The 20,157-nt window shown below is 47.7% G+C and overlaps 1 protein-coding gene across 1 annotated transcript in view; it reads left to right on the plus strand.

The window, feature by feature from the left end:
* The first annotated feature begins 8,495 nt into the window (after window positions 1-8,495).
* The window catches only part of LOC120913383 (thymus-specific serine protease-like), a 39,169-nt gene continuing 27,507 nt past the window's right edge, over window positions 8,496-20,157 (plus strand). The window contains exon 1 of the mRNA XM_040323264.1: window positions 8,496-8,604. Within this exon, the coding sequence (XP_040179198.1) occupies window positions 8,544-8,604 (61 nt within the window). The 5' untranslated portion in view covers window positions 8,496-8,543. The remainder of the gene's footprint in view (window positions 8,605-20,157) is intronic.

A 20,157-nucleotide genomic window follows, 5' to 3' on the forward strand; every position in this document is an offset into this window, starting at 1 on the left:
CTCTTAAATACAAAAGGGTGGGTGATGAATCTGAATAAGATAATAAAAAAGAGGCCACATTAATTATTTTAACTCAGGGGTCTCCCCAGTTTTTAGTATGATGTCCACATGATATACACTATATTACCAAAAGTATTGGGACGCCACCCTTTGCAGCTATAACAGCTTTAACTCTTCTGGAAAGGCTGTCCACAAAGTTTAGGAGTGTGTCTATGGGAATGTTCGACCTTTGTTCCAGCGCATTAATGAGGTCAGACACTGATGTTGACTGTGTGCAGGCCAAACAAGTTCCCCCACCCAAAACTCGCTCATCCATGTCTTTATGGTCCTTGCTTTGTGCACTGGTGGGGGGGGTTGTTTTTCAGGGGTTGGGCTTGACCCCTACGTTCCCTTGAAGGTGACTCTTTAAGGGATTGTAAAGGCAAAAGGTTTTTTATCTTTAAAATAAAAACCTTCTATGTGCAGCAGCCCCCCTCAGCCCTCCTACTACTTACCTGAGGTTCATTTAGATCCAGCGATGTTACAGGAGTGTCTCGGCTGTCCGGGACTCCCCTCCTCTTTGGCTGAGACAGCAGCGCAGCGTTCTTGGCTCCTGCTGTGGTCAATCAAAGTCAGTCAGCCAATGAGGAGAGAAAGTGGGCAGGAGCTGTAGCAAGCTGCTTGCTGTGGGGACACTCAACAGGAGGAAGGGGCAAGGAGTGCCGGTGGGGGACATGTGAAGAGGAGGATCTGGGCTGCTCTGTGTAAAACCGCTGCATGGAGCAGGCAAGTATACTATGATTTGCACACACCTAAGTGTTAAAGCTGGACTCTACCATACAAAGATTGCTCCTTGCAGTGGGTTTTCCTCCCCTCTGCAAGGATTATTTTGCCTAGGGGGATAATGAATAAGGTGATCTGCTGTGCTCCCTGGAAATCTGTGCTTGAATGGGAGCAGGCCTTGTGTATCCAATGCAGGACACTCGGATCCACTACCACCAGACCGATCTCCGCTCCGCCCTCTCCAAGTATCGGATCTGGTATCGGGAGCATTTGTGCGAGTACAAATACTCGCACAAATGCTCGGTATCGGAACCGGGACAACCCTAATCATAATGATAACAGAAATCGCCCAAATGGCCCTGAATGTTTGGCCTTGGTACAGACACAGAAGGTGGCACACACAGGTTAAAATGGCAATTAATGGTTAATTTCCCACATTTGTGGCTTTTTAAATCACAATTAGTGTCTGTGTATAAATAGTCAATGAGTTTGTTAGCTCTCACATGGATGCCCTAAGCAGGCTAGGCACTGAGCCATGAGGAGGTAGAAAAGAACAGCCAAAAGACCTGTGTAATAAAGTCATGGAACTTTATAATGATGGAAAAGGATATAAAAAGATACCAAAAGCCTTGAATATGCCAGTCAGTACTGTTTAACCACTTCAGCCCTGGAAGATTTGGCTGCCCAATGACTGGCAATTGCGTATGATTGTCATACGATGCTGTACCCAAACAAAATTGATGTCCTTTTTTCCCCCACAAATAGAGCTTTCTTTTGGTGGTATTTGATCACGGCTTCGTGTTTTTTGTGCGCTATAAACAAAAAGAGCGACAATTTTGAAAAAAACACAATACATTTTTCTCCTCAGTTTAGGTCTATATGTATCCTTCTACATATTTTTGTTAAAAAAAAAATTGCAATAAGCGGATATTGATTGGTTTGTGCAAAAGTTATAGCATCTACAAACTATGGGAAAGATTTCTGGCATATATATATGTTTTTATTTTATCTTTTACTAGTAATGGCGGTGATCTGTGCGATTTTTTGCGGTATTGCGACGTTACAGCTGATGGGTCGGACACTTGACACATTTTTGGGACCATTGATATTTACAGAGCGATCAGTGCTATAAATATGCACTGATTACTATGTAAATGTCGCTGGCAGGGAAGGGTTTAACACTAAGGGGCGATCAAGGGGATAACTGTGTTCCCTTTAGTGTGTTCTAACTGTGGGGGGAAGGAGACTCACAGATGACAGATCGTGTTTTCTACTTTGTATTAAGACACAATCTGTCCTTCTCTCCTCAGATAGCAAGGGGATTTGTGTGTTTACACACACAAACCCCTGGTCTCCCACTCGTGCACGTGGCCCGTGGTGATCGCGCCCGCCGTGCAGGGGACTGGTGACCTCTGGTGTCTCTCCTGGGCGAAGCCATATACAGGATTTTGCCCCAGAGAGCCATTCTGCCCCAGTATAGCTGCGTGAGCCTGTTGGGAACCAGTTAATCCTTTATTAAGAAATGGAAAATTTGGATACCAAGCCAATTTTCTCAGACCGTGTTGATGCAAGCGTCCCTCCAGCCAGGCCATTATCTTCTCCAGGCAGGCAGGGGAAGCCAACCCCACCGGGAGCCCGTGATTATCACTAGGGGCTATAGCAGCAGCTTGCGATAATCACAAGCGAATCCAGATTCGCTTGTGAATTGATTATCGCAATAGCGATAATCACTGTGTACTACCGGTGGGGATGGCTTCCCCGGCCTATGGGGAGAAGATAATAGCCTGGCTTCAGGGATTCCCGCATTAACACTATCTGTGTTGATAGGGGGAATCAAGTGAGCTTCTTTCCACCTGGTCCATTAATGGTTTGAATTTTGTCCGGTTTCTGCTGAACAGGCCAAGTTTGGAACCGTCTATGGCCGGGAAAGTTGGAAGCATTGATTGCAAATGATTTTTTTTTATATACCACACTGCTACTAGCAGAGCCAATGAGTTGTTGAAGAGCAGTGTAGTGAACACAAGCAATGCCGGGGTAAATAAAAATTCTATAGACAAGAAATCAAGTGCGTTTTTACGATTCAAAGTTTGATAAGAGCTTGTCTTCAGGTAAATAAAAAAAGTATGGATTCACGCTTTGATCACCGACTAATAATAAGATTTGTAATAAACAATACAGCAATTTATTTTATGGAAACAAAGCAAAGTCTTCTGTGTTTGTTTTTTCACACCTGAGCGTCGGTCGTTTTTTTCGGCGTTTTTTTCGCGCGTATTCATGCTTATTTGGTGTTTGCATACAGCGTTGTCCGACGTTTTTGTACTTCAACGTTTTTTATTTTAGCCAATAGGAAAAATTCTCATCTTTTCATCACTTGTTGCTATGTTGGTAGATTTTTTGAATCTTCTGCATGGGCGACAAGTTCTATTGATTAAAGCGACGAAGCGCCCGTAGCAAACGCCCGTTGTCGCGCAAGTCGCTTGAATCGAGCGTTTCCATTACTTTTCTATGGGAAATGGAAACGCTCAAATACGCCCAAACCGCCCGATACGCGTGACAAAAAAGGGTCCGGGACTTGTTTGAGCTTCAGGCGATCGTCGTTTCAGCGTTCGGCGTTGAGATGTGAACAGTCTCCATAGAGAATAATGTAATTTCGACCCTCTGGCGTATTGTAGCGTCGCGCTTCAGGCGTTAAAACGCCTAGGTGTGAATGGAGCCTTACATGTGCATGCTGGTACAAAGCCCATACACATCCTGCAATATAGATAAATACATGTTTATAAAGTATTCTCTTTCAAATCTCCACTGTACAGACAACTGACCAAATAAACCTCTGGCAGGAGTTGAATGCACTTAGAGATATCTGCACAAAGCAGAAGTCACTCCCTTCAGCAACAAAAAACAGGAACTTTATCATTCCAACTTCAAGACCTTATGCTGAGATGAGGCCTGCACACCCTGCTGCCCCTCATTCATTTTTTATTGCTATGATAGATTCCATATTGACTAAAACAGGCGTGGGAGGGGGCAAAGCTTGAAATGTGTTCCTAAAGATGACTAAACCTAGGTTTGTTTGTTCAGTTATCTTCTGTCCGCGGTTTATTAAATTTTCAGTACGAGTATACTCTAAGCCAGGGATTGATAAATGTGCTTTGAATCTACGAGCCGGCTAAAAAAAGTTAGGAGCCAGTTTATTTTTTTTAACTATCAAAACTTAATTTTTAACAAAAAAAAACTTATGTAAAAGTCCTCAGTGACTGATTCATAAGTCACTTACTTATGACCCTCCTGATCCACATCCCCCTTCCTTAAAGGGGTTGTAAAGGTAAACTTTTTTCCCCTAAATACCGGTAGCGTCCTTTACCTTAGTGCAGTCCTCCTTCACTTACCTCATCCTTCCATTTTGCTTTTAAATGTCCTTATTTCTTCTGAGAAATCCTCACTTCCTGTTCTTCTGTCTAACTCCACACAGTAATGCGAGGCTTTCTCCCTTTGTGGTGTGGAGAAAGCCTCTTGAAGGGGGAGGGGGCGAGCAGGGGGGTCAGGACGCTCTCTACTTTGCAGATAGAGAAAGGAACTGTGTGTTAGTGGGCATCCTTACACTCCTGCTCGCCCCCTCAAGAGGCTTTCTCCACACCAGGGAGAAAGCCTTGCATTACTGTGTGGAGTTACAGACAGAAGAACAGGAAGTGAGAATTTCTCATAAGAAATAAGGACATTTAAAAGCAAAATCGAAGGATGAAGGTAAGTGAAGGAGGACTGCACTAAGGTAAAGGAAGCTATTTAGGGAAAAAATGTTTTACCTTTACAACCCATTTAAATCAGACCTAAATCAAGCACCCTGGCCCTCCTCAAAAAGTATGGAGGCCTGGCATCTCCAAATGCCAAGATGTATGCAGCACGCCTTACATGACTATTGGACTGGCACAAACACAGAGACCTGAAAGTGTGGGTCCCACTGGAACAGTCCACCACTACCTTCTGAGCTGCCTACCCTGGTGCTTCCCTCACATTCTTCCTCCCTTGCATCTTTGAAAGCCCATCCTCTACTCAGCCCCACAATCTCTTGTTCTGCCAGGGCACTCTAGAAATATCTTTGCATTACCAACAAAAAAGACCAATACCACGCACTAGAAAACTGCCTCTCATTGATTGACGATTGGATGACGTAGAGCTCCCTCAAACTTAATGGATCCAAAACAGAACTTCTCTTTCTCCACGCAAACCGAAAGAAAAACAATAGCGCAACATGCACACCACCTACCATCCTTGGTCAAACCATCACCCCAAGCACCAAAATCAAAAGCTTCGGAGTCATCTTCGACTCAGACATGACTATGGACGCACAAATAGGATCAGTAGTTAGCGGATCTCGCTACCTTTTTCGCCTGCTACGTAGACTCATCCCCTTTCTTTCCGGAAGGAGACACAGCAGTAGTAGTTGGAACAATCATCAATTTCAATTGATGTGTACTCCACATCCCCAAGACCAAATCAAAAGGAGAACGAAGATTCGCAGTCCAAGGACCACGGCTATGGAACACTCTACCCACAGACATCCGCATGGAAGAAAAACATCTGGCCTTCAGGAAGAAGCTTAAGACCCACCTCTTCTGAAGACACAAGGCCGAGACGGGCTGGAAAATCGCCTTGAGGCGTTTTAGTTCGCATTTGTAGCGCTTTGTTACTCACTCAGACAAACTCTCCCTGGTCCCATCCCATCTGTACCCAACTTTAGGTAACAGATGACTTTCCCCAGGTATAAACTCGGGCCCGGATTTTTTTCAGACCCCACTTTCAGGAAGTCCTCTCCGACAGACTCGGCACTCTCTAATTGGACATTTGGAGTGCCTCACAGCTCCACCACTTTCTCCTTATTCTCCCTGCCTCATCAGCCTTTTGGGGGTCCCTCGCCCAGTTCAAACACCCCTTGGCCTCCTACTGGCCTCCAACCTTCCTGAAAAAAAGTGCCGGTCTCCAACCTCCCCTCATAACTGGTCCTACACATGCCTGCACAAAAAGGCTACTAGTCTACCAGCATTCATCCTCCCCTTACAGCCGGTCCAACACACGTCTGCAGAAAAAAAAAAAAATTAACTGGCCTCTAACCTCCCCTCACAGCCAGTCCAACACACGCCTGCAGAAAAGAAAGGGTCTACCGGCCTCCAACCTCCCCTCACAGCCGATCCAACACACGCCTGCAGAAAAGAAAGGGTCTACCGACCGCCAACCTCCCCTCACAGCCGGTCCAACACGCCTGCAGGAAAAGAAAAGTCTTCTGGCCTTCAACCTCCCCTCACAGCCGGTCCAACACATGCCGGCAGAAAAGAAAAAGTATACCAGCCTCTAACCTCCCCTCACAGCCGGTCCAACACACGCCTGCAGCAAAAGAAAAGTCTACCGGCCTCCAACCTCCCCTCACAGTCGGTCCAACACACGCCTGCAGCAAAAGAAGAAGTCTACCGGCCTCCAACCTCCCCTCACAGCCGGTCCAACACCTGCCTACAGGAAAATAGGTCTTCCGGCCTCCAACTACCCCTCACAGCCGGTCCAACACACGCTGGCAGCAAAAGAAAAGTATTCCGGCCTCCAACTTCCCCTCACAGCCCCTCACTCCATCGTGTGCCTTCTCCTCCTTGCCCCCATCCCTTCTTGTCCTGTGTTCTATCAATCCCTACACTGCGCCATGCTTGTCATTCTTGTTTCCCTAAAGTTGGCCATACACCATACAATTAGGTTGTACAATCTTCTTTAGATCTACCTTTAACTGTTCAGTCCAAGGGCCTGCCTGATTGGATACAAATACAGTTTTGTTAAATCTACAGGAAATTATACAGAGATTGTATAGTGTGTGGCCAGTTTAAAAGATTGTACAATCAGATTGCATGGTGTATGGCCAGCATAAAGGAGCGTGTACAGAGATTGTATGATGTGGTTTTTATAGTGTATGGCTGGCTTAACATACAGCACACATCCTCTCCCTTCCCATCTTTACAAGGTGAACATTCTCCTCTGCATCCCCCTCCACCCTCATTGCTGCTCTCACCTACCTCCTGTGGCCCCCATAGCATTTCCTAATATAATAATCTAGTGTACATTGCAGTAGAAATCTGGTAATGCCACTTTGCATGCTTCCATCTGTCACCCGTCCCACATCATCAGGGCCATACCAGTTGGCGAGTTCACTTGTGCCCATTGCAACTGCAGAAGATGCTTTCCGCAGGGAATGGGACATAAAGAGGTTGATTGATTTCCCATAGATCCCAACTGTGCCGGATTGCGAGTCCCTCTGAACCTCTCTCCTTCTCATTTGTCTTTCATTTTGGTCTGATCTTTATAGTTGTATATAAAATGCACTTTTTATCTTTCAAAAAGTGTTTCCCAGTGCTAAACCTTTCATCCAATTTCTAAATTGCTGCATTTGTAAATTCAAAAGCCAATATAAAGGAATAGTAGTGGTAAAAAAAAAAAACACTTGTGTATTTAAAGAGGTTGTAAAGGTTCGTGTTTTTTCACCTTAATGCATCCTATGCATTAAGGTGAAAAAACACCTGGCAACGACGGCCCCCCAGCCCCACCCCCCCCCCGTTTTACTTACCTGGGCCCATTCGCCTGCTGTGAGCATGTCCGGCGTCCTCTTCTCCACGAAGTCTGGCCGTTGATTGGCTAGATTGGATGTATTGATCGCTGGGGCGAGGCTGTTTTACGGGAGCGTGCCCGCAAGCTAACCCCCTTGGGAGAGTGCTTCCCATGAAGGGGGTTAGCTCTTGCGGGGAGGAGCCAAGACAGCCGCCGAGGAACCCCAGAAGACGAGGATCAGGGCCACTCTGTGCAAAACTAACTGCACAGTGGAGGTAAGTATATTTAAAAAATATTTTTAAAAAAACTTACAACCTCTTTAAATAACTTTTTTTGGGTTAATTCTCCTTTAAAGGAGCCTGGCAGGGGGTGTGTCCTATGCCTACATACATTTGCTAGTTGGTGTCCCTCATTCCCAACTCAGAATGTTGGGAGGTATGAAAAACGTAAACGTTTTTTACTCCCGAGAGAACAGACGTTTTTTTAAGCCCAGTGTGCATGGAGCCTTAGGCTGCATTCACACCTGAGCGTTTTGTCGCCTGAAGCGCGACGCTCAAATACGCTAGAGGGGAAAAAATACATTATACCCTATGGAGATGGTTCACATCTGCACGCCTGACGCCGAACGACTGAAGCTTAAACAAGTTCCGAAACCCTTTTTTGTCGTGCGTATCGGGCGGTTTGGGCGTATTTGAGCGTTTCCATTTCCCATAGAAAGTAATGGAAACGCTCGATTCAAGCGACTTGCGCGACAACGAGCATTTGCTACGGGCGTTTCGTCGCTTTAATCAATAGAACTTTTCACCCAGGCAGAAGATAAAAAAAATCTACCAACATAGCAACAAGTGATGAAAAGATGATAATTTTTCCCATTGGCTAAAATAAAAAACGTTGAAGTACAAAAACGTCAGACGACGCTGTATGCAAACGCGCAAATAAGCATGAATACGCGTGACAAAACGCCCGAAAAAACGACTGAATGACCGACGCTCAGGTGTGAATGCAGCCTAAAAGTGGACTTCGCCTTTGTATCAGATTACTCAGAGCTGCAGTCACACACTTTCTGCTTCCCCTGCATAATCACAAAGCTGAGTCTGCAGGCTGTACAGCCAATCAGAAGTCTGTGGCTCATGTGACTTCCCTTTAATCATGTGATCCATATGCAATGCTGCTGTGAGTAGGAAGTTTTTAGTTTCTTTTGTGAAATGGCCAGGCTGGTGCTGTGTGTGTTGCTGGTGCTGCCCCTCCTGGGGGGCTGTGATGGGGGTGAGTACTATAAGAAACAGAAAGTTACTTATTACTGTTTTTAGGTTTATTGTTTTTCTTTCTAGAATGATTTTAGGTGTTTTTATATGTATCCTGGATGCACGCGTAGCATTTTCTAGTGCACACCATGTGTTCTCATCAGATTGATCGAAATATAGGCTGATTGTATTCATAAACAAAGTATCTCAGCACTGCTAATGCAACATGATCGATAATTTTTCCACCCTGGCCGATCAACTAATTTTGATCAAATCCAATTAAAATTGAATGTAAATCGATCATAAGGATAGGGGAAGCTATGTCCATTTGATCAAATTACACATTGATCAGATAAAACTGATCGAAGCATTAGTGGCCACCATTACAAAGAGATGATCATTTTTATATATATATATGTATGTGTTTGTGTATGTCATAATATTTATTATTATTATTATTAGAAAAAAAGATATATATATTTGTGTGTGTGTGTGTGTGTGTGTGTGTGTGTAATTTTTTTTAATAATAAATATGACATGCACAAACACCAATTTTATATATATATATGTGTGTGTGTGTGTGCGCGCGTTTTTTCAGTCCTTTTTCTAGGCACTGCCATTGTTGTCTATGGTGCCAAAAATGTGTGTGTGTGTGTGTGTGTATATATATGTGTGTGTGTGTGTATATATATATATATATATATATATATATATATATATATATATATATATATATATATAAATTTTTTACTTTACTAAGCTTTATTTGTTATGGAAACATCAACTGGCTGTTTTGACTCCTGTATTTATGTGCGTGATATTCATACCTACGCATTATTCCTGCTGATTTATCCATAGAACTCAAAAATGCATCAGAACACGCCAAACATGTGATGTGTTTTTTTTTTTATTACATGTTGCAATGAACTTTGTATTGAATGTTAAAAGACATCATACTACACATCAACACATTGTGTTAACTTTCTGTGTTTTGATGGCTTTCAATTAATTGCAATAGAAAACACATCAAGCAAGACTGCAAAGGTGTGAGGGAGAGTCTAGCAGAGAGGGAGGCTTTCTGTAGTTCAAAGAAGCAATATTTCTGTAGCGCACAGAGACCTTGACAGTGAAGGAGGATTTTTGTAGTACACAGAAGCAGTGGCGGTCTGTCCATAAGGGGCGCACGGGTGCCACCCCGACCATTCATGCATCCGGGCCCCTAATCTGCATGCAGGGTGCCGGATGCATGGATTCCAATGGGAGGGAATTTTTCCCGAGGCGTCTTTCAGGACAGCACCTTGAGATATCATGATCCTCCCACTCCATCAGGAAACACCTTCTTTCATCCTTTTAAAAGGAGGCCCCTCCTTGCACTCCTCAGTTTTTGTGTTTCCTCCTCCGGAGGGAGCATCTTCTTGGGAAGGGTCTGATGTCTCAGGTGCTGCCTGGAAAACGGACTCTTACCTTTGTTCAGGGACTGTCCGCTCTCCCGTACCACCCGCGCGGCGGTGATGGTAGTCGGGCTCCTCTCTCTCCCGGTGCTCAGTGGAGCCAGCCTTCGGCGATCGAGAGGTGCCTCGTTTTTGCGGGGCGTCGCCATTTTGGCGTAGCCTGGTCGCCGGAGAGGCGCGTCATTACCGGCGCGCCAGGAGGAGGGGTAGGGCGGACGCTGGAGCCTACTTCCACTTCCTGGTCCGGCGCAGCGGCGCTATTGGAGTCCGGGAAGTGCCGTGGATGCCACAGAGAGTGCTAATTCCTGCGATGGATACTGCAGATGCATCAGCGGTGGAGACAGGCACGGGCACCAGCAGGACCTCGGCGGGAAGCAGCAACGTAAGTCTGTTTTTTCCCCAGGGGTGAGGGTTCTCTCCTTTTTGGGATTTCTCTCTCGGTCTCTTCACTTTTTCCCTCCAGTGGCATGGGGGCCTGTCAGGGCACGGGTGGACACCTTTTGTTCCTAAGTGCACCTAGGTGAGGGGGGGTCCTGTTTGTTTATTGAGACCGGGTCTCATGCTGGATTCCCCTATATTTTTTCTTCTCTCCCCGTTCCTCTAGGTTAAACCTGAAAAAAAGAGATGCCCTTCTTGTAGGGAGAAAATGGGGGAAAGTTGGAAAAAGCCATGGTGTAAGGCATGTATAGCAGCCTTAGTACAGAAGGAGTCAGCCTCAGTCAGAGAGGAATTGATGGCTTCTGTCAAGGATGAGCTTTTGGCCACCTTTCAGACTATGAGAGAGTCGCTAGCTCCTGTCACCATTTCTCAGCCCACATCACAGTCTTCTCAGGAGACAGGATGGGCTCCTAGGCCCTCTGATAACGAGGGGTCCAGGGATAGTCAGCCTCAGGCCCTCTCTAGTGAGGACTCAGAAAATGAGGAAGAAATAGAGCCTCCCTCAAAATTTAAGTTATCCCTGGAGGATGTGGATGGCCTCCTCAGGGCTATTTATGCCACTTTAGGTCTCAGCGAAGAGAAGAGGGACTTAAGCCTGCACGATCGCATGTATGCCGGTCTCTGCGAGCCCAAGGGGCGTACATTTCCAGTTCACTCGGTTATCTCCGAAACAATCTTGCGGGAATGGCAGGACCCAGAAAAGAAACCATTTTTTTCTAAATCCCACAAAAGGCGGTTTCCCTTTGGAGAAGATCCATCAGTCGTGTGGAACAAAGTTCCTAAACTCGACGCAGCTTTTTCCCAGGTATCTAGGTCCACAGATTTATCCTTTGAGGATATGGGGATCCTGAGGGACCCGATGGATAAGCGTATGGATCTTCTCCTTAAAAAAGCCTGGCAGTCTATTATGGTTAACCTCAAGCCTGCCATGGCTACCACCTGTGTGGCACGCAACTTAGAGTTCTGGTTAGATAAACTCAAAGCTCATATTGAGGCAGACTCCCCAAAACAGGACATTTTGGATTCTTTTTCTACCATTTCGGCAGCTGTAGCCTATATGGCAGATGCCTCGGCCGAGGCGATCAAAATGTCCGCTAGATCCGCTGCTTTAGCCAACTCAGCCAGAAGGGCTTTATGGCTCAAGACCTGGCCTGGTGACACAGCCTCTAAAAGCAAGCTGTGTGGAATCCCGTTTTCAGGGGATCTTCTCTTCGGCCCTGAACTGGATAGTATCCTGGACAGGACGGCAGACAAGAAGAAGGCCTTCCCGGTCAAGAACAAGAACCCCCCCTCCCAAGCGTTTTTTTCGGGCCTTTAAGCAGCAGGATAAGGGGAAAAGACCGCAAGGAAAAAGGAATTGGGCCGCGCAGAAGGGCAAAGGAAAGGGAGTCCTTTTCCATCCTCCTGCGCCGGCCAATAAGCCACAATGACTCGACCCTGAGGGTAGGCGGGAGGTTACAGGGGTTCCTTCCGCAGTGGTCAGCCGTATCAAACAACCAGTACATACTGACCACTCTAGCCCAGGGGTACGCTATAGAATTCTCAGAAACCCCGCCAAAGAGATTTCTGGTCACTCAGGCCCCAAGGGATCCAGTGAAGTACGCAGCGTTAAAGTCCTTGTTGTTGGAACTTCAACAGCAGGGGGTGTTGGTCCAGGTTCCCCTAGTAGAACAGGGCAGAGGTTTCTATTCCCATGTATTCCTAGTAAGGAAACCTACGGGGAAGTTCAGGCTGATATTAAACTTAAAGCCCTTAAACAGATGTGTCAGGTACAGGAGATTCAAAATGGATTCAATATTCTCAATCAGGAATCTACTGACGCCAGATTGCTTCATGGCGTCGATAGACCTGAGGGATGCGTACCTTCACTTACCTATCTCCCCTCAGTCCCAGACGTTTCTCAGACTGGCGGTAGAGATGGGGGGGTCAAGTTCAGCACTTCCAGTACAGGGCCCTCCCCTTCGGGCTGTCATCATCACCTCGGATTTTTACGAAGGTGCTGGCCGGGGCCTTAGCCCCGTTGCGTCTACAAGAAATAGCAGTCATCCCTTACTTGGACGACCTCCTCTTCTTTGCTCCCTCAGAGGAAAAGTTGTTGAGGGATCTTTCTCTGGCACGAACCCATTTGGAATCCCTAGGATGGATTTTAAACCTTCAGAAATCCGCCCTGGTTCCTTCTCAGAAGATTTGCTTTCTGGGATACCAGGTGGATTCGCGGAACCAGAGAATTTTTCTCCCCCCAGAAAAAGCATCCAAGGTCTTGGACACTGTTCGGTTGCTTCAGTCCCATCAATCTTTGACGGTCAGACAGGTAATGGCATCCCTAGGAATTTTGACCTCCACCATGCCGGCGGTCCAATGGGCGAGGTTACATTTCAGGCCCCTGCAGGCGTTTCTTTTAAAGACATGGGATCGGAAAACCAGTTCTCTGGACACCCGGGTAAAGATCCCGGCCCGGGTAGTAAGATCCCTTTACTGGTGGAAAAACCAGCGAGTGCTTGCAGAGGGTCTGGAGTGGTCCTTCCCCGTGGGACTAAGACTCACCACGGATGCCAGCGCCTGGGGATGGGGAGCGCACCTAGAGGAGAAATTTTCACAGGGGAGGTGGTCAAGGGAGGAAGCCCTGCGTTCCTCAAACTGGAGAGAACTAAAGACGGTGGCCCTGGCACTAGTGGAGTTTGCTCTCAGAGGCCATCATGTTCAGGTCCTGACGGACAACGCTACAACAGTAGCATACTTGAACAGGTAGGGGGGTACAAGAAGCCCTTCGCTTCTGTCCCTGGCCACAGAGATTCTCTCCTGGGTAGAGAGCAATTTGCTCTCCTTGACAGCCCTACACCTAAAGGGGTCCCTCAATACGGTGGCAGATTTTTTAAGCAGACACCAGATTCGGGAGTCAGAGTGGTCCCTGAATGCGGAGGTCTTCTCAGAGATCACCAGCAGGTGGGGTCTCCCAGAGGTAGACTTGTTTGCCTCAAGGGAGAACTCCCAGGTAGGAAGATACTTTTCTCTGAGTCGGGGGGATGGGTCTCTAGGGGTAGACGCTCTGTCGCATCCCTGGGATTTCCGCCTCTGCTTTGCCTTTCCCCCGTTTCAGTTAATTCCCCTAGTTCTGAGGAAGGTTCAGAGAGAAAGTGTTCCGGTCATTCTCATCGCCCCATTCTGGCCCAAGAGAGCATGGTTTGCAACGCTTCTAGCCTTGTCAACCAGGCCCTATTGGCACCTGCCCATCAGGCAGGATCTCCTAGTTTAGGGTCCAATTTCTCACCCAGATGTGGTGCGGCTATCCTTGACCGCGTGGCTTCTGAAAGGGAAATCCTGAGAAGAAAGGGGTTCTCCGACCGCTTGGTTTCCACCTTACTCAACAGCAGGAAGAAAGTAACCCGAGCCATTTACACCAAGGTTTGGAAAGTTTTTTCCTCTTGGGGTAGCTCTTCGAGTCAGGACCCTAGGGAACTAAAATCTATCCTGGAATTTTTACAGGAGGGGGCTGATAAGGGCTTAGCTGTTAGCACCCTTAAGGTACAGGTATCCGCACTTACAGTTTTTTTGGAAAGATCTGTAGCCACAGAACCATTGGTGGTGAGGTTTTTTAGATCTCTTTTGAGGTCTAGACCACCAAGGTTAAAGGGTTTCCCGAAGTGGGAACTCTCAGTGGTTTTGAGATCTTTGGCAAGCAAGCCTTTTGAACCCTTAGGGGAAGCTTCAGTTAGGAACCTTACCTTCAAAGCTTTATTTTTAATCGCTATTACCTCAGCACGTAGGATCAGCGAGTTGCAGGCCCTGTCAGTGAAGGAGCCTTATTTATGTTTATTTTCGGATAGGGTAGTGCTTAAAACTGACCCTAAGTTTTTGCCTAAAGTGGCTTCTAACAGTAATCGTGTACAGGACATTGTACTTCCCACTTTTTGTTCTAACCCGTCGGGTGAAAAAGAATTATTTTTTCATATGTTGGATGTCAGACGGGTCTTGTTATATTATTTAGAAATAACAAGCCCGTTTAGGCGCTCGGATTCTTTATTTGTCCTTTTTGGGGGTAAAAAAAGGGGTCAGCAGGCATCTAGGGGAACACTAGCTAGATGTCTGAAGCTGGCTATCAGGGAGGCTTATTTACAGGCAGGCCTGACTCCGCCAGAGGGTATCTGTGCCCATTCGACCAGAGCTCTCGCAACTTCCTGGGCAGAAAGAGCTGGTGCCACGCCGGAGCAAATCTGCAGGGCAGCGACGTGGTCAAGTTTCCACACGTTCGTGCGACACTATAGGTTGGACCTCGCCTCAGCTAGTGATCAGGCTTTTGGCAGGAAGGTCCTACAAGCTGTCGTCCCGCCCTAAGGTAGTAAGTCTCTGTTGTCCTCTCAAGGTGCTGTCCTGAAAGACGCCTCGGGAAAATTCAAGTTAGGCTTACCGGTAACTTGTTTTCCAGAAGTCTTTCAGGACAGCAACGACCCGCCCTATTGTTTGTGATGTACTATGCTGTGACTAACATATATGCTTGTGTGTTCCAGCCGGGGCCGGAGGTTTCTCTATAACAACTGAGGAGTGCAAGGAGGGGCCTCCTTTTAAAAGGATGAAAGAAGGTGTTTCCTGATGGAGTGGGAGGATCATGATATCTCAAGGTGCTGTCCTGAAAGACTTCTGGAAAACAAGTTACCGGTAAGCCTAACTTGAATTTTGTTTCCCCCTTTCTTGTTATAACCACTTGAAGCGGAGCTCCACCCTAAAGTGGAACTCCCGCTGATCGGAACCCTCCCCCCCTCCGGTGTCACATTTGAAAAGACAGGTATTTGCACCCACTTCCGGCCACACAGTCTCGGGCAGACTGCGGGCAGGACATCACCTCCCGCCCTCCCCCCGTTGTGTTTTGGGAACACTCGGCTCCCAGAGCACAGCGGGAGCCAATCAGCAGGCGCAGCGCAACTCACGCATGCGCTGTAGGGAACCGGGTAGTGAAGCCGGAGTGCTTCACTTCCTGGTTCCCTCATTGAGGATGGCGGGGGGGGCAGCAGAGTGACGAACAATCTCTCGTCCTCTGCCGCGGACGGCGCTGGACTCCAGGACAGGCAAGTGTCCTAATATTAAGAGTCAGCAGCTGCAGTATTTGTACCTGCTGGCTTTTAATATTTTTTTTTTTCATGGCACATCCGCTTTAAGGACCGAGCCTCTTTTTCAGATATATTGTTTACAAGTAAAAACTAATTGTTTGCTAGAATTTTTTTTTAGAACCACCAAACATTTATAATTATTTTTTTTTTTTTTTCCATAACACACTAGAGAATAAAATAGCGGTCATTGCAATACTTTGTCACACCGTATTTGCGTAGCTGTCTTACAAGCGATCTAACGATCGCGGTGATACCTCACATGTGTGGTTTGAACATCGTTTTCATATGCGGGCGCTGCTCACGTATGCATTCGCTTCTGCGAGTGAGCTCGCTGAGATGGGGCGCTTTAAAAAAAAAACAAAAAAAAACTTATTCTAGTTTTATTTTGACACTATTGTGTGTTTTATTTTTTTTAAATGTTGGGTCACTTTTATTTCTATTACAAGGAATGTACACATCCCTTGTAATAGAAAAAAAGCATAACAGGTCCACTTAAATACCGCCCCCCCCCCCCCCCCCACTGTACAGAAGAGAACAGGACGGACAAGGGAGGCTTTCTGTAGCTCCTTTAGGAGAACCGGATAGAGAGGGAGGCTTTTTGTAGTTCACTGAGGGGAACTGGGTGGAGAGGGGAGGCTTTGTGTAGTTCACAGAAGATAAATGGACAGAAAGGGAGGTGTTTTGTAGCTCCTTTAGGAGAACCGAACAGGGAGGCCTTTTGTAGTTCACTGAGAACTGGAAAGAGGGGGGAGGTATTGTGTAGTTCACAGGGAAAAAACTAGACCTGGTTGAAAACAGTGCTTGAGAGTTCATTGCAGTACAGGCAAAGTTATTAGGAGCTCTCTAGATTTCTAGCAGATCGATAGATAGATAGATAGATAGATAGCTCTATCTATTATATATCTATCTATCTATCTATCTATCGTATGTGTTATTTATTATTTTTGTGTTTAGTTTTTTTTTTAGTTTTTTTTTTTTTTTTTACTTCTCTAACACATATCACAAAACACTTTCAGTGGAATAATTTACAGAACAAAAAGGAAGAAATAAGGGAAGTTCATTGTTGGGGTGTACATACGCTTTAAGCACAGGATTTGAAAGCTGTAATAAAATTAGAACATAAGTCACATGTGGAAGGGGACTCTCTATCTCTGGTCAGCACTCGTTACACATTATAGAATTTCTTGCATAAGTTCCTCCTTGGCTTTTGTTTGAGATGAGATTATATCAGTTACAAGAAGCTCCACAGACGCGTGACTCAGTTTGTTGTCAGACTGTGGGGAACAAGTATAAAATCTATATTACAAGTCTCTGTTCCCCATGAGAAATGCACTATGTTGTCAAAAGTATTGGAACACCTGCCTTTACGCACACATGAACTTTAATGGCCTCCCAGTCTTAGTCTGTAGGTTTAATATTGAGTTGGCCCTCCCTCTGCAGCTATAACAGCTTCAACTCTTCTGGGAAGGCTGTCCACGAGGTTTAGGAGTTTGTCTATGGCAGGGTTCGACAAATTCCGGGTGCCAGGTCGCTGTTGCGCCTAGAATTATCGACCTGGCGCCCAGGGCAGCAGAGCTGGGGGTATCCTGTGTGTCGGATGCCCCCCCGCGATTTGGTAGTGCCGCGATGGCCGCTAATTGAGGCCGCGGCTTTGCGGCCTATGCTTCCTAGGGGACTAGAGCGGGGGGCGGGCCGCCCCGGGTGACACCCACTAGGGGGGTGTCAGGCCAGCGGCGCCCCTCCCACGACTGAAGACAGTGCCGCGGGTTTACGCAGCGGCAGCACGGAGCGGTCATGTCCTGTAGAGCTCGTGGTAGTGGCTTTGCAGAGGGTATTGCGAGCTGCACCCGAGCCAGTCGGCACACCCGGGACCGGGCGCAACCATCACATTTCGTCCTCTCCGTGGTCGCGGCTCTGATCAGTCTCTGCAGTGGCTTTCATAGCCGAGCAGAGAGTGAAGCTGCCTCCCTTCCTCCGTTATGTCTACACCAGCCCTCAAAATTTCCACTCGCCTGCTAGCATTTGGCGAGTGGACAGGGGCGGACTGACCATTGAGTCACTCGGGCACTGCCCGAGGGCCCCATGCCACTAGGGGGCCCCATCAGGGTTGCCACGCTCAGTAAAACCAGGGACAGTATTTAAAAATCTGTGTTTTTTTTAGATCTGTCCCTGATATGTCCGAAACTGACATGCTTTTAATGTGAATATCCCAAGATTTTAGCTGCCCTGCCTCTGCACTGCCTCCTGGCGTGGTGGCCATCTGTAAGCCAGAGGGGCCCCATAATCTTCTATTGCCCGGGGGCCCCATGAGTTGTCAGTCCGCCCCTGCGAGTGGATTTAAGCTGGGGGCGAGTGATGATTGTTCTGCATGACAAACAGTCCAATCTGTACCTACACTTAGCAGGGGCGGGCTGGGCCAGGGATGCGTTTTCCCCCTGGGCTGTTCTGATATGCTCTGCAAAGGCTGCCTTGTCGCCAGCTCAGGACCACACATGCACAGTTTTTGACCTGGCCGAGTGCAGCAGCTATATCCAGCACTGTGAGCAGCGATGTCTTCTCTGTCTCACAGCCGACACAACAGTCTGTGTTACAGAGCCCAGCCCCTCCCTCCTCCACACAATTGGCTGGCAGAGGCTGCTCTCTCTTTCCCCGCCCACACTCTGGTCAGCCTGTGAAGAAGATGTGTGGGCGGGAAGTTCAATCTGAGCAGTCGGCTTGAATGCAGTGAGTTTCCTGGGACAAGTAAAGTAAGTGAGCTTCTCCACCCTCCCCCTCTCTGCAGCTAAAACGTTTTTTTTTTCTAGCAGCCTGTGACAGACACTACCCAGGTGTTATGATGTGGGCTCACACTATTCCCATAGAGGTTGCACATTTTTACTGCATGTTCTTAAAGTGCACAAAATGTCCTGAATGCTGCATCTTTGGTGCAATTCTAGAAAATGCAGCAACAATGTGCAACCTGGGGGACTATGACTGTGGAAAACTGGCAGTACCCCAGTGTGAGCCCTGCCTGTTTTAACCCCCTATAGCCAATTCCTCCAGGTAATGGCACGGTTCACTTTTGAACTCCACCTTGTTTCCATTACTCTCAGTAGGTATTGGATATGTTCTCACCTTATTGTTTGCACATCTAATACCTAAAGAGTTCTGGAAATAAGGTGGCGTAAAAAATGAATTTATAAACGCTCTTTGTAAGTGTCCAGCAGTTCAGCCTGAGCAGAGCAGTGTGAGCAGACTGGTCTCAGTGTGCTGTGCGCTGTCAGTGTGCGCTGTGCTGTGGTGTCAATGGCTATACAGGTGTGTGGATCTCGGTGCTGGATTGTACTCCCTCCCGCTGTGCTGCAGCTCCTCTCCTCACTATCAGCATGAATGAAAGGGAGAAGTGGGGACATGCAAGTGTGGGGCCACACACAGGGGCTCCTGATGGCGAGATGAATAGGAGAGAGAGGAGGATGGATGGGGGTTGCAGAGGCGACAGCAAGAGAATGGGGACGAGACCTGGTTCTAGTGCCATCTGTCCCTCTGGACTGCCCCCAGTTCCCTGTCCCTCTGGTCTGCCCCGGTGCCATGTTCCTCTGGACTGCCCGGTGCCTTGTCCCTCTGGCCTTCCCCAGTGCCCTGTCCCTCTGGTCTGCCCAAGTGTCCTGTCCCTCTGGTCTGTGCCCAGTGCCATGTCCCTCTGGTCTGTGCCCAGTGCCATGTCCCTCTGGTCTGTGCCCGGTCCCTCTGGTATGTGCCCAGTGCCAGGTCCCTCTGGTATGTGCCCAGTGCCAGGTCCCTCTGGTCTGTGCCAGGTCCCTCTGGTCTGTGCCCAGTGCCATGTCCCTCTGGTCTTCCCCCAGTGCCATGTCCCTCTGGTCTTCCCCCAGTGCCATGTCCCTCTGGTCTTCCCCCAGTGCCCTGTCCCTCTGGTCTTCCCCCAGTGCCCTGTCCCTCTGGAATGCCCCAGTGCAATGTCCCTCTGGTCTGTCCCCAATGCCACGTTCCTCTGGTCTGTCCCCAATGCCACGTCCCTCTGGTCTGCCCCAGTGCCCTGTCTCATTTTGTTAAAGTTGTTGTTGGTAATATTTAATTGTGTAACTTGATTCTGCATAAAACATTTAACAGTGTCATTCCATGAGATAATCTACAAGGAGATGTTTAGGGGTGTAATTAGGCGCAGGGCAGTGTATGGGTTGGGTGGGGCAACTGGTGGCGAGTAACTCTTGAGGCCTGGCTAGTAGCTCAGGGCTTGAAATTTTGAGCCCTGGTCTACACAGTGCTGTGCATGCAGGAGGAGGAGGAGGCGGCTTCACTCTCTGCTAGGCTGTGACAGCGGCTGCCGAGACTGATCAGAGCCAAGAGTCTGCGATACCACGGAGAGAATGGGATCATCATGGCGCCGGGTCCCGGGTCTGCCGACTGGCTCAGGTGCGGCTCGCATTACCCCTCCCCCTGCAAAGCCACTACCTCGTTCTCTTCATGTGTGGTCTGAAGGGAAGGCGCCAGGTGCCAGTGTGCTGACTGGTTCAGATGCAATACCCCTCCCCCTGCAAAGCCACTACTACTGTATTGTTAGGGGGGTCTGTATTGTTAGGGGGGGTC

This window comes from Rana temporaria, chromosome 9, assembly GCF_905171775.1.
Source record: "Rana temporaria chromosome 9, aRanTem1.1, whole genome shotgun sequence".
NCBI classification, from domain to species: Eukaryota; Metazoa; Chordata; class Amphibia; order Anura; family Ranidae; genus Rana; species Rana temporaria.